The sequence below is a fragment of the Trachurus japonicus genome, chromosome 13, assembly GCF_045865225.1.
Source record: "Trachurus japonicus isolate A0001 chromosome 13, Traja_1.0".
Taxonomy (NCBI): domain Eukaryota; kingdom Metazoa; phylum Chordata; class Actinopteri; order Carangiformes; family Carangidae; genus Trachurus; species Trachurus japonicus.
In genome coordinates, this window is record NC_140919.1 from 35958944 (window position 1) to 35972595 (window position 13652).

Consider the following 13652-nt stretch of genomic DNA (forward strand, 5'->3'; position numbering starts at 1 on the left):
TTGACTTCTAGTATTACTTAATCTTGCACACCACCCATGAAGGCAGGCAAGGTAGTATGGGCAGGGCCTAAACTGCATACTATTTGACATTGTACTTGGGCATAATTGATGTGTAGACTTTCCAAGGCCAGCCGTTCCAAACCACATTGTGGAAAACTTCCATGATTGAGGTCTATTGAAAATTATACAATAGTCACATACTGTTTGTGTACGATCTTTTTTATATTCACTATACATATTTTTATTTACTTTAAGTTGTAGATGAAGCAGACAAGCAACAAATCACTTTGCAGTTTTGCAGAGACAGAGTTGTATCAGAAGAGTAATTTTTTCTTAAAGCAGAAGTAAGCTATCCGGTCGTTTTGGCTAACTTCTTGTCAGCCGATGGAGTTAGCAGTCCCCGCCCTCATCATGGATCTATTGGTCCTTGTCCAGAACGGCATGAAGGGCTGTGTGTCCATCCCTTGGCTGCACACACAGCCCTTCATGCCGTTCTCTCTCCACATTGGAAAAAGGTTGTAGGATATAAGGAAAGTTTTCTCCTCGGTTTACAGCAGAGCAGAGTGACTGACAGACCCGTGTTTCGGACCAAACACTCTATGTACGGTAAGTGATTGCTGTCGGAAGATATAACTATTTAAGACTTATATTAACACAAACGTTCCACTTACTTCTGCTTTAATACAATATCAAATTGCTGTGTAGTGTACAAACTGAAACATCCTCAATCCACAGGCCCAGCCCTCACATTAGATTGGCAAATTAGAGTTGTATGAAATGTTACTACATGCCAGCAGCATAACTAAGTTGGTGAAATAGCACGTATTTGAATTGCAATGCCTTGTCGGGTTTTTTTTTGTGGTTTGTGTCCCTAGTAACTTGGCAGACATCAAACAGTTCTGACACTGTAAACCAGCAAAAACAGTGATCTAGTGACTCTTTACCTTGATAGGTAGTCATGCAATCTTGTTGTATGTCAATTCCTTATCCTTAGTCCATTGGGTACTACAAAAAAAAGGGTAACACTTTACTTGAATACTGTACGTGTTCATAAGATTGACATAACACTGTCATAACCATGAAAGTGCACAGTGCTTTGCCCGCCTTAGTGATGAAAAAGGCGATTTCTGTTAATATTGTAATCCCTACAATTACAATACATTTTGGACTGTCACTGACTGGTTGCATTTTCCAGTTGGGTGCTTAACTATTTTTCTGTAATGGATGGTTGAGTCCTGTATGTCCAATTCTCAGATGAGCAATGCTATCTTCCTCCCTTCTTTTCCATATTGATTGTGCATATGACTTAATAAATAATTTTGCCTTAGTACTTTATATTGTAGGTTTTTGGGGGGTTGTGGGTTGTGTGATGTAGTACATACTTATATATCTGCAGTACATTCTTCCCAGTTTAGAAGAGCAGACCACGGGCTGAGTCGTGAACATTAATGTTGCTGTGTACAGGACCAAAAGTAAAAACAATGCCCACATATGAAAATCTGTGGAATATTTTTAGTGGTTTATCTCCCCATGAAAACAGCACTTTTTTGAGGCACATATTTTCAAATCAAGGTTAAATGCATGGTGCGTTATGGAAAAAGTCACCAATCAGTGTGTTGGTGCCACAGGTGGTGTGTGTTACCATCTGTTGCCCCTTTGATGGTCCAACTCTGTGCATTTGAAATAGGGTGGATAGGTCACATGAGGTTGCAAAAGTAACCAAATCAGAACTGTGATGGAATGTAAAATTAATAAGACAGAAGCAGTATTGCATCAATATAACACTTAAGTCATTTTTATTGAAAGCTACTGTTTCTGGCTCAATTTGGTGATCATTGCTGTATTATCTTACACATTGTTTGTTGTATTGTTGACATTCTTCAGCATATGCTCCATATGCTTACACTAAAGTGACAAAACTCTCTACAAGGAATTGATAAGTTATGCCATGGTGGATCAATGGGTCAAAATGTAAAATATTGGCCAATACATGGAAATATTTATTTTAAACCAAACCATGACCATTCCGTAAAGCTGTCTAAGTTGCTTTTGTCTAAACCTAATCAAGCTATACAGCAGCATTGTTGCATCATGAATAGGGTAGTTATTTATTCAATTATTGTTAGAGAAGTTATTTTAACAATTTATGAAAGCATATCTCCAGTGCATTCAGAGTTTAAACAATCTAAACCAATTTTATGACCTTTTGGTGCAGCGACCCATGATAGCCTTCTTTGTGTTTCTCTCTGGTCTAAGTAGGATTATGTAACATTTGGGTCCAAATAGTGCCACCAAGAGGCCAAAACTGGAGGCCAGGATGGCAAATACCTCCACAGCATCTGCATATTTTCCTGGTGAGCTGACGTAAGCAGGGACAAAGGCCACCCACACAGCACAGAAGATCAGCATGCTGAAAGTGATTAGTTTGGCCTCATTGAAGTTGTCTGGAAGATTCCTTGCCAGGAAAGCTAACAAGAAGCTGAGGACAGCCAGTAAGCCAATATAACCAAGTAACACTCCAAAACCAATTGTTGATCCGACTATGCACTCATAAACTATCTTGTCAATGTTATACTGGTTGTTTTTATGAGGAGCTGGTGAGGCAGAGACAAGCCAGGCAGTACAGATTGTGGCTTGAACAGAAGTAAGAATCAGTACTGTTCCTCTTTGCTGCAAAGCACCAAACCACTTCAGACTGGCCTCTCCTCCGGGCTTGGAGGCCTTGAACACAGCCAGAACCACCATGGTTTTTACCAGGATACATGAGACACAAAGAACAAAGCTGATACCAAATGCTGCATGTCTCAGCTGACATGTCCACAGTCTGGGTCGTCCAATAAACAGTAGTGAACACAGGAAACATAGTTTAAGCGATACCAAGAGCTGGAAACTAAGTTCAGAATTATTGGCACGAACTATAGGTGTTTTACGATGGTAGATGAAGATGCCCAGGACGACAGCACAGATCAATGTGCCCAGTAATGAGGTGGCTGTCAAGCAGATTCCCAGAGGCTCATAGTAAGAAAGAAAGTCTATTTTCTTAGGAACACAGTGGTCACGCTGGGGACTGGACCAGAAATCCTCTGGACAACTGGTGCACTCCATGGAGTCTGTGAAAATAAGATAAGAGGTGAGGTACATGTTGATTCTATGTTAACTAACAACAATGATTAAATTGAGCACCCACCAGTCTTATTGCTGATCTTTCCCTCAGAACAAGGGATGCAGTCAAAACAGCACTCAGGTTCCCCCCTTCTTCCGGCCTTGCGGGTACCTGGAGGACAGCTCTCACTGCACACTGACTGAGGAGGCTGTAGGGAGAAAAATACATTTAAGTTATTTTATACTGTTCACTCCTGGAATTAGTTTTTAATGCATACACAGCAGTGGCATGCATTTTGCTGTTAGACACACTGTCAAGCAGAGCCAAAGAGCTGAAAGAACTACCTCACAAAACATCATCAGTGTTTGATTCTTCAGACTCAAACATATCTTGTGCAGTGGTAGTATTAGGAAATCTCTTTTTAATTTGTGGCCTGTCCTGTCTCATGATTTTTTGCTGCCTGCCTCTCCTGTGCTATATTAGAATTACTGTGCTATATTAGAATTATTTTTTTGTACTCCCTTTAACAGTAAATATGTCAAGAATAGAGGGGGAAAAAATCTGAAAAATATTTCTATCATAGTCTTCCTATATTTTCCTGCATACGTATCAGTTTCAAAACCCCAGCTTCTGTCTAATAATCAACTTTAACTTCTATGCCTAAGTACTGTTTGCCTTCCTTTTTGTGATGGCATGCCACACCGACACTCAATATATAGTAGTCTAAAAAAGCAGTAGTAACCTCTTTGGATTGAAAGTTCCAGAAGATTTTATCCTCATGAAGTGTGAGCTCTTCACCTTTGAAGGCTGATTTCTTCACCTCTCCCACATTTTGAACTTTAATTCTTCCATCAGGGAGCCACTGCCAGTTCATGATGTCATAGATTGGTAAGACATCGCCATTCTCATCAAATGACACTTCATCACCAAATGATGTGGTGAAGTTGACCTTTTCCAAGTAATATACAAGCTATGAAAATCAAGACAAATGATGATGAACAAAATAATTATATTGTAATGTTTTTTTGTTTTGTTTTGTTTTTTGGGAATAATATTTCATTATTTAAAACACTATATAGTCAGCAGGATCTCTATGACCTGATAATACTAGCAACTCAACAAGAAAATCTGCTATCATCTAGCATTTCACAACAGATAAATTAATCTCATTGCTTTGTTGTGTTGCACTAATGCACAGACAAAAAGTTGTCTAAGGATAAGATTAGGTGATAAATAGATGGGATGTAATCTGATATCTCACCTGCCATGGCTCCAGTTGCTGTAAATTACCACAGCTGTTCCCGCTGAAAGGCCCTCTGCCTGACTCACACTGCAGCATGTCATCAAGAGCATATGCCAGGGCGTATACAGCCTTATACACATTGTACTCTGGCCTGAGATTTGAAACATCTAAGTACTCACTCTCCACAGTCTTTAGATCTTCCTGTCCAGTGCATAATGCTCCTCCAGCTTCCACCCAGCCTGCTGGAGGTGGTGCAATCCTACACTGAAAAGTGTATTCCCAAAACTGATTCACCTGAAACAAATGTATAGCTCTGTATCAAAAATAGCATTAATATATTATTCTAATAGCAATATGAGATTGAGTTAAACTCTCACCACATTGTTTCCATGGCTTTTGTTGTGATGCAGGTCAGGTTGCATATGTAACATGAATTCCCTGAGTCCTGGTATTTCTCCTCGACGGATGGCAATACCCAGTGTTCCACCCAGGTACGGCATGAGGCGAGGAGTCTGGAGAACAGCAGCTAATGTCCAGGCTTCACTGGCAATCCACTGCAGGCCTGTCACATTCTGCCTCGCCACCTGTACATTACAGTATACTGTTTATTCAGTATTTGAAAAATTCTAGGATCTACACTTATTTTCAAAAGCTTTAATTAATGTTCATTTGAAAACCAACCTCTTCCATGAGGTTAATCATTTGACTGTAATGTGCAAACACAATGACCACGCGAGCTGTGGATTTCTTAATTACATTCACAATCCTTCTTAGTTCAGCTGACTTTTCACTCCAGGGCAAAACCTCTAAGTAAGCCAGACATCCTCCACCAGATGGACCCAGGTCAGAGTGGAAAGATCGGGCAGCGTGGAGACCATAATAATCCTTACTGATCAGCAGACCTGCCCAAGTCCAGCCAAAGTGTTTGAGAATCTGTATGATAGCACGCACCTAAGAATACAAAGAGGCACAGACTGGAATAATCTTTCACTCATGTTTCATTATGACCTTTCAGTGTTGTTATTTGACACCGTACAACTCCGTCAATGATGGAAATGATTACTGGTAATACACTAAAGGAAAATATAGTATTTGCAACAAAGGTGTATGAATCCTAATATTTTGACTGCCCATTCATTATTCAACATATTTTCACTTTCGTTATAAATGTTTTACCTGGAAAGCATCACTTGGGATAGTCCTAAAGAAGGATGGAAACTTTTCCCGGTCACTCAGACAAGAACATGTGGAAAAATAACTCACCTGCAAAAGACAAACTGCACATCCTGAAACTGCTCAGTTCCTTAGGTTTTTCAGCTTTCTAATATTGAATGCTCCATATTTACAACTGTGATTACATAAAATGAAAAGAATGAATTGAAGATAAGGCAGAAAAACTTACCATAGGCACTCTGTACAAACCTAAAACAGAAGAGATTGCAATAGAACGTGTAGAGGAATCTTCACCTACAATCCCGAGGACCAGAGGGGTTCCTATACAGGTCTTGTATAATGTAATCCTCTCCTCTTGACCACTGGCTAATGACAATGCTGCACGGAACCCAATTCCTAGATGGTTGCAGTTGTCAAACAGACTGAATCCCAGAGTCAGATTAGGTAGCAGGTTGGAGTTCCTGTTGATCTCATCAATAGCAAAAGCCATGGTCTGGGCCTGTCTGAATCCTAGAATATCAAAACTAACACATAGAATATCACTATGTATGACTGAAAAATACAACATGACATGCAAGATGTTACATGGCAAAATATTTTGGGAACAGTGAAGACAGTTGAATAGCAACAACAATAATAATAAATTAAACAATTTGGTTAAACGGCACAAATATTCTTTGACATTGTATCAGATAATCAATTTATGTTTTTTCCCGGAGAAAGACTCACCCATAACAGGCAGGCTGTTGTGGCTCTGAGTTAAAAGACAGGTCAGGATAGGTGAGACCAAAGTGGATTTGAAACAACCCACCTAGAACGACATCTCCGACCTTGTGCATTCCATTTAGTTTAAATTGTCCCTGTAACTGACAGGAGGAGGAATAAAGAGGAGAGGATGCAGCAGAGGGGAAGTAGGAATGTAACATGAGTAAGACCAGATTGGAGTTTAATAAAGCTCTCATGACTCCTGTTTTGTGTCTTTCCTATCACTAAGTTCTATCACTGTGACATTCCCTTTTATTGACTTGCAGAATCATCCAATCTTGCTAACCACCCATCAAGGCAGAATAAAATATGGGCAGGGTCAAAATACATTTCATCAGACACTGATTTTTACTGAGCAGAATTAATGTTTGTGCTGTTGATACTCTCCAAAGCCATGTTGGCATCCTTTCTATCCAGATTTAAGTTCTGGATGAACACCATTAAGGTCTACCGAAAATGTGTTAAACATGTAATTATTTCTACACAGTATGTTCTTTAGTAGTTTCAGCAGGGGCAGTTTTTACTAACAAAAAAAGTATAAGCCCATATTTTCTGTGTGAGAAATGCACCAAAATAATGTCCTAAAATAGAAACATCAGTGCTCAGTTGTATGCTGACACATATCTGTACTTCTGCAACTTCTCACTTCATTTAAACTAGTAAATGTTGCTGTTAGTGATAATACCAATCTGTCATTCTATTGTCCTGATCTGCCCTGAAGGGACTCATTCTTTGAACTTCAGATATATGTTTGGTTATTTGTTCATTCGGTTTTGCTTTGAAGCAGCTTTTTTGTACGTCCACCCCAGATAATAAATATGTCCTATACATGCTTGTTTTCTTATGGTCCAGTATACACCTAGTTCCATGGCCAAATATGGTCCATATATGATTCCCGTATGCTGCTGGACCAATAATAGTACATTTACAGAAAACAGTCAATACAGAGGAAGAAAACAGGAATCAGGTCAAGGACCAAGGTACCTATATGTTGGGTCAGAAGTTTCATTTCACCATCTGGGTTGTAGCTTTACTTACAGTCTTTGTCTTGTTTTCCCACTATATTGACTGTCTGCCCTAGTCTGTTACACATGTGTCTTGTTAACTCATCCCTCGTGTGAATGTAGTCTCAGTGCTCCCTGTTATCTTTTTGAGTTTGTATGTTTTTGTCCCTGCCATGTTCCCTAGTGTTTCCTTGAACTCCCATGTTGGATCCTGACTTTTGGATTATACTTTTCAATTTAAGATTCTGGGTTTCTGGGGTTTACTGGATTTGTTTTGGTCTTTAAGTATATTTTTGTAATTCAGGGAACTTTCATATACCATATGCTACAAAGTTTGTCTTAGACTGCTGTCTGTTGAAGCACTTATCAAGTTTAGGCACTTTACTGTACTGTAGGTAAGCAGGGTGATGGCAACACTGGTCACCATACTGATGGAAACCATGTAGAATGTATGAGTTCTTTATAGTTGAGTCCAAGTTATTATTACTTCACTTACATGTTATCTACCTAGTTTCTGTTTGTTTTGTTGGTTGGCTGAGTTGGCAATTTGTTCATCCAACCTGTGTCTGTGTGTACTTTGGAATATAGTAAAATAGACACTACAAATATGTACCAGTACTCTTGTTTATTTTTTCACAGCATTAAAACAACTGCAAAATAACTTATTTGTGTAACATATTAAACTTAATCTTCAGTAGGTCATTTTTGTTCCTAAATGTAAGTGGACAACATGCCACAACATGACAGGGTTATTTATTTATTTGTTTTAAGGACTGAGTTTTAACATTTTATTCTATTAAGCATTACACAATGCAAGAATCCTAAGTGTCAAGAGAGAAGAGACAAATAGAGACCACTGTCAACAAATTGTAAATACTTAGTTACTTTTATGACTTTGTGTTTCTCTAAACCATGGTAGCTTTCTTTAGCCGCTTTCCCACTAAAATTAGCGGGTTGACGCAGGTTTTTTAAATGCGGGTCGACTCGCTAACATTCGGCATTTGGCTCCTTTCCCATTGACCAAAATGAGCCGGGTCTGACCCCCCCGCTGGCAAGCTGCGTGGCCTCTGCTTTCATTGCTGCCCTTCTGGTGATGTCATCATGCTGGGATTGCGTTGATGATATCATAAGTGCGACAGAATTCAGGGAAGTAAACCATGGAGAGCAACATGGAAGCGAGTCAGGCGGTGGTCAGTGTTCTTTTTTGTTTTGCACTTTTGTCCGTCCTCAAAACGGTCGAAACGGTCAAATAAATTGAATTGAATTGAAAGGCAGCGGACGATGAACAATTTTCGAGCGCTTCCCTGTCTTGCCAGTGCTGCGACATGTTGATCGAATCCCAGTCTCGAATGTGAGCAGAGCTTTGTTTTGGTATGTGATATGAGAGGCGACTGGCGCGATGTTATGACATGGCGTCACGTAACACTCAACATCATCACGTAAATTAGCGGGTTGACCCGGGTCTGGTGTTGCCACAGCAAGCCGATCAGAGCCGAGCCAATTGAAGGCGATTTTAACCCGTGTTGCTTGCTGAGTCCTTTGATGCGGGTCGGTGCGCCTTTCCCACTGCCACCAAAAGCCGATTGTTAGCGGGTTTAAACAGGTTTTTTGGCCAGTGGGAAAGGGGTATTTGTGTTTCTTTCTGGTCTGCTCTACTCATACACAAAGTCAACCTTGGGAGGACATGATGATGGATAATTGGGTCAACAATATAAAATATTGGGTATGATGAGGTCCTTTAACATAAGGAAATATTAATTTTAAACCAAACCATGACTATTCCTTTAAGTCTCTTTTTTTGCATAAACCAAACTACTAGAGCAGCATTGACACATTGTGAAAGTTGCAGTTATTTATTTTACTATTGGAGTTATTTTTAACACTTTATGAAAGCATATCTCCAGTGCACTCCTTTGGGTCATGTCAGAGATCCTCTCTGGAAATACAACCTGATTTTATGACTTTGTGGTGCCTCGACCCATGATAGCTTTCTTGGTGTTTCTTTCTGGTCTCAGCAGGATTATGTAACATTTGGGACCAAACAGCGCCACCAAGAGGCCAAAACTGGAGGCCAAGATGGCAAATACCTCCACTGCATCTGCATATTTTCCTGGAGAGCTGACGTAAGCAGGGACAAAGGCCACCCACACAGCACAAAAGATCAACATGCTAAAAGTGATGAATTTGGCCTCATTGAAGTTGTCTGGAAGATTCCTTGCCAGGAAAGCTAACAGGAAGCTGAGGACAGCCAGTAAACCAATATAACCAAGTAACACTCCAAAGCCAATTGTGGAGCCAACCACACACTCATAAACTATCTTGTCATTGTGGTATTGGGTGTTTTTATGAGGAGCTGGTGAGGCAGAGACAAGCCAGGCAGTACAGATCGTGGCTTGAACAGAAGTGAGAATCAGAACTGTCCCTCTCTGCTGCACAGCACCAAACCACTTAAGTCTGGCCTCTCCTCCTGGTTTGGAGGCCTTGAACACAGCCAGAACCACCATGGTTTTTACGAGGATACATGAGACACAAAGAACAAAGCTGATTCCAAATGCTGCATGTCTCAGCTGACATGTCCACAGTCGGGGGTGGCCAATAAACAGTAGTGAACAAAGGAAACATAGTTTAAGTGAGAACAACAGCTGGAAACTGAGTTCAGAATTGTTGGCACGAACTATAGGTGTTTTACGATGATAGATAAAAATCACCAGGACGACAGCACAGATCAATGCGCCCAGTAATGAGGTGGCTGTCAAGCAGATTCCCAGGGGCTCATGGTAGGAGAGGAAGTCTACTGTTTTAGGAACACAATGGTCACGCTGGGGACTGGACCAGAAATCCTCAGGACAAAAAGTGCACTCCATGGAGTCTAATGGAAAATATCAAAAGAGATGAGATATGTGTTGATTATGTGTTTCCAAACAGGAATGTAATAAAAATGAATACTCACTTGTCTTATTGCTGATCTTTCCCTCAGAACACGGGATGCAGTCAAAACAGCACTCAGGTTCCCCCTTCTTTCTGGCCATGCGGGTACCTGGAGGACAGCTCTCACTGCACACTGACTGAGGAGGCTGTGGGAAGAAAAATTCATAAATGTTATTCCATCCTGCTATATAGCATTACAAATGATCCAAAAAATAATAGTCAGAAAAATTAGAGGTAACCTGTTTGGATTCAAAGTTCCAGAAGATTTTTTCCTCATCAAGTGTGAGCATTTCACCTTTGGAGGCTGATTTTTTAACCTCTCCCACAGTCTGAATTTCAGTTCTTCCGTCAGGGAGCCAGAGCCAGTTCATGATGTCATATATTGGTAAGACATCACCATTCTCATCAAATGATACTTGATCACCGAATGGTGTGGTGAAGTTGACCTTTTCCAAGTAATATACAAGCTGTGACACCAACGAGGAAAATGAGGAAAAAAACTGTATTGTTATTGACTGCTGCAAACACAGCATGATCTCAGATTCATAGTCAAACTAAATATTCCATACCAAAGCATTTTGTTTGTTTGTTTATCACTACTTTCATTGAATTTTCTTGTCTATGTTTGCAAGGCACACTCCAATTTGATCATACAATGCTACTCATGGATAAATATAAACACACACAGAGAGAACTGTTCAAGTTGATATTCAGAGCATTCAGTCCCTGTTTTGAATTTGTTTGGTTGTTAATTTAGGAATATATTTTTGGTGTCTGTTTTTTCTACATTCATTGCAGTTACTCATGTCATCTACTGGTCTTAGAAATTCTTCCACAGCACAGAACATTTCAATCAGACTGGTGAAATTTGACCATGAACACTGAAATAATGGGCAAGCAACAAACACTGGAGGAGGGTTAAAGTATTCTCTGACCTGATACTATAGCCACTACTATCAACCACCATTAGGAAAAAATAACTTCAGCTGTATCTAGCATTTCACCATTGATAATCTTATTATGTTCTATGATGCAAAAAAAAGAAAGCACAGAATTTGGTCAAATAAAGAGGTGGAATGTCATCTGATATCTCACCTGCCAGTGCTCCAGTCTTTGCAAATTAGCACAGCTGTTGCCACTGAAAGGCCCTCTCCCTGGCTCACACTGCAGCATGTCATCAAGAGCATATGCCAGGGCGTACGCAGCCTTATACACATTGTACTCTGGCCTGAGATTTGAAATGTCCAAGAACTCAGTCGCCACACTCTCTAGATCTTCCTGCCCAGTGCATAATGCTCCTCCAGCTTCCGTCGAGCCTACTGGAGGTGGTGCAAATCTACACTGAAAAGTGTATTCCCAAAACTGATTTACCTGAAACAAATTAAAATAATTGTGTTATAAACAATGACTCTAGCATAATTCTCTATTATTGCTTGATTACTGTTATTAAACACCTAATTGGATTTCAAGTTTACACTCTCACCATGTCATTTCCATAGTTGATGTGATGTAGGTCAGGACGTGTTTGTAGCAGGAATTCCCTGAGTCCTGGTATTTCTCCTCGACGGATGGCAATACCCAGTGTTCCACCCAGGTACGGCATCAGACGGGGTGTCTGGAGAACAGCAGCTAATGTCCAGGCTTCACTGGCCATCCACTGCAGGCCTGTCACATTCTGCCTCGCCACCTGTACATTACAGTATACTGTTTATGCAGTATTTTAAAAATTCTAGGATCTACACTTATTTTCAGCTTTAACTAATTTCCATTTGAAAACCAACCTCTTCCATGAGGTTAATCATTTGACTGTAATGTGCAAACACAATGACCACGCGAGCTGTGGATTTCTTAATTACATTCACAATCCTTCTTAGTTCAGTGGACTTTTCATTCCAGGGCAAAACCTCTAAGTAAGCCAGACATCCTCCACCAGATGGACCCAGGTCAGAGTGGAAAGATCGGGCAGCGTAGAGTCCATAATCATCATCACTGATCAGCAGACCTGCCCAAGTCCAGCCAAAGTGTTTGAGAATCTGTATGATAGCACGCACCTAAGAATACAAAGAGGCACAGACTGGAATAATCTTTAACTCATGTTTCATTATGAGCTTTCAGTGTTGTTATTTGACACCGTACAACTCCGTCAATGACGGAAATGATTACTCGTAATACACTAAAGGAAAATATAGTATTTGCAACAAAGGTGTATGAATCCTGATATTTTTACTGCCCATTCATTATTCAACATATTTTCACTTTCATTATAAATGTTTTACCTGGAAAGCATCACTTGGGATAGTCCTAAAGAAGGATGGAAACTTTTTCCGGTCACTCAGACAAGAACATGTGGAAAAATAACTCACCTGCAAAAGACAAACGGTACATCCTGAAACTGTTCAGTTCCTTAGAGTTTTCAGCTTTGTAATACTGAATGCTCCATATTTACAACTGTGATTACATAAAATGAAAAGATTGAATTGAAGATAAGGCAGAAAAACTTACCATAGGCACTCTGTACAAACCTAAAACAGAAGAGACCGCAATAGAACGTGTAGAGGAATCTTCACCTACAATCCCGAGGACCAGAGGGGTTCCTACACAGGTCTTGTATAATGTAATCCTCTCCTCTTGACCACTGACTAATGACAATGCACCACGAAACCCAATTCCTAGATGGTGGCAGTTGTCAAACAGACTGAATCCCAGAGTCAGATTAGGTAGCAGGTTGGAGTTCCTGTTGATCTCATCAATAGCAAAAGCCATGGTCTGGGCCTGTCTGAATCCTAGAATATCAAAACTAACACATAGAATATCACTATGACTGAAAAATACAACATGACATGCAAGATGTTACATGGCAAAATATTTTGGGAACAGTGAATAGCAACAACAATAATAATAAATAAATAAAAAAAAACAGTTAAATGGCACAAATAGCTATATATTCTTTGACAGTAGTATCAGATAATCAATTTCTGTTTTTTTTCCCAGGAGAGACTCACCCATAACAGGCAGGCTGTTGTGGCTCTGAGTTAAAAGACAGGTCAGGATAAGTGTGACCAACGTGGATTTGAAACAACCCACCTAGAACGACATCTCCGGCCTTGTGCATTCCATTTAGTTTAAATCGTCCCTGTAACTGACAGGAGGAGGAATAAAGAGGAGAGGATGCAGCAGAGGGGAAGTAGGAATGTAACATGAGTAAGACCAGATTGGAGTTTAATAAAGCTCTCATGACTCCTGTTTTGTGTCTTTCCTAAGCCCAGTCACTAAGTTCTATCACTGTGACATTCCCTTTTATTGACTTGCAGAATCATCCAATCTTGCTAACCACCCATCAAGGCAGAATAAAATATGGGCAGGGTCAAAATACATTTCATCAGACACTGATTTTTATTGGGCAGAACCCATTTAATCCCATTGGTCACAAAAGTGA

General features: G+C 40.1%; 2 protein-coding genes across 7 annotated transcripts; both read right to left on the bottom strand.

Moving 5' to 3' along the window:
* Positions 1-2196: 2196 nt before the first annotated feature.
* On the bottom strand, positions 2197-6481 carry LOC146976452 (extracellular calcium-sensing receptor-like). 4 transcript variants are annotated; one of them, XM_085796283.1, is made up of 9 exons: positions 6249-6481; positions 5749-6043; positions 5523-5609; positions 5028-5297; positions 4724-4930; positions 4365-4640; positions 3846-4073; positions 3188-3311; positions 2197-3110 (listed from the first exon to the last, which is right to left on the bottom strand). In XM_085796283.1, exons 1-9 carry the CDS (start codon positions 6479-6481, stop codon positions 2197-2199), a joined length of 2634 nt encoding a protein of 877 aa, XP_085652409.1. The 4 variants fall into 4 exon arrangements, with proteins under 4 accessions (XP_085652409.1, XP_085652412.1, XP_085652410.1 ...); XM_085796286.1 differs by having other exon boundaries at positions 4727-4930; positions 6249-6399; XM_085796284.1 differs by having other exon boundaries at positions 3188-3302; positions 6249-6377.
* Positions 6482-9243: 2762 nt separating this feature from the next.
* LOC146976453 (extracellular calcium-sensing receptor-like) lies at positions 9244-13451 on the bottom strand. Of its 3 annotated transcripts, none has more exons than XM_085794510.1 (9): positions 13219-13451; positions 12719-13013; positions 12493-12579; positions 11998-12267; positions 11700-11903; positions 11312-11587; positions 10456-10683; positions 10239-10362; positions 9244-10157 (listed from the first exon to the last, which is right to left on the bottom strand). In XM_085794510.1, the coding sequence occupies exons 1-9, from the start codon at positions 13449-13451 to the stop codon at positions 9244-9246; spliced, it is 2631 nt and encodes an 876-aa protein (XP_085650636.1). The 3 variants fall into 3 exon arrangements, with proteins under 3 accessions (XP_085650636.1, XP_085650637.1, XP_085650638.1); XM_085794511.1 differs by having other exon boundaries at positions 10239-10353; positions 13219-13328; XM_085794512.1 differs by lacking the exon at positions 11312-11587 and having other exon boundaries at positions 10456-10577; positions 11702-11903.
* Positions 13452-13652: the final 201 nt, after the last annotated feature.

Coding starts and splice junctions, on each gene's coding strand:
- LOC146976452 (XM_085796283.1), bottom strand. CDS start 6,481: ATGAGAGCTTTATTAAACTCCAATCTGGTCTTACTCATGTTACATTCC. Junction 5,298..5,522: donor TCCCAAGTGATGCTTTCCAG/GTAAAACATTTA, acceptor TTGTATTCTTAG/GTGCGTGCTATCATACAGAT. Junction 4,074..4,364: donor AGCAACTGGAGCCATGGCAG/GTGAGATATCAG, acceptor TGATTTTCATAG/CTTGTATATTACTTGGAAAA.
- LOC146976453 (XM_085794510.1), bottom strand. CDS start 13,451: ATGAGAGCTTTATTAAACTCCAATCTGGTCTTACTCATGTTACATTCC. Junction 12,580..12,718: donor GTTTGTACAGAGTGCCTATG/GTAAGTTTTTCT, acceptor TGTCTTTTGCAG/GTGAGTTATTTTTCCACATG. Junction 10,363..10,455: donor GGAACTTTGAATCCAAACAG/GTTACCTCTAAT, acceptor TTCTTCCCACAG/CCTCCTCAGTCAGTGTGCAG.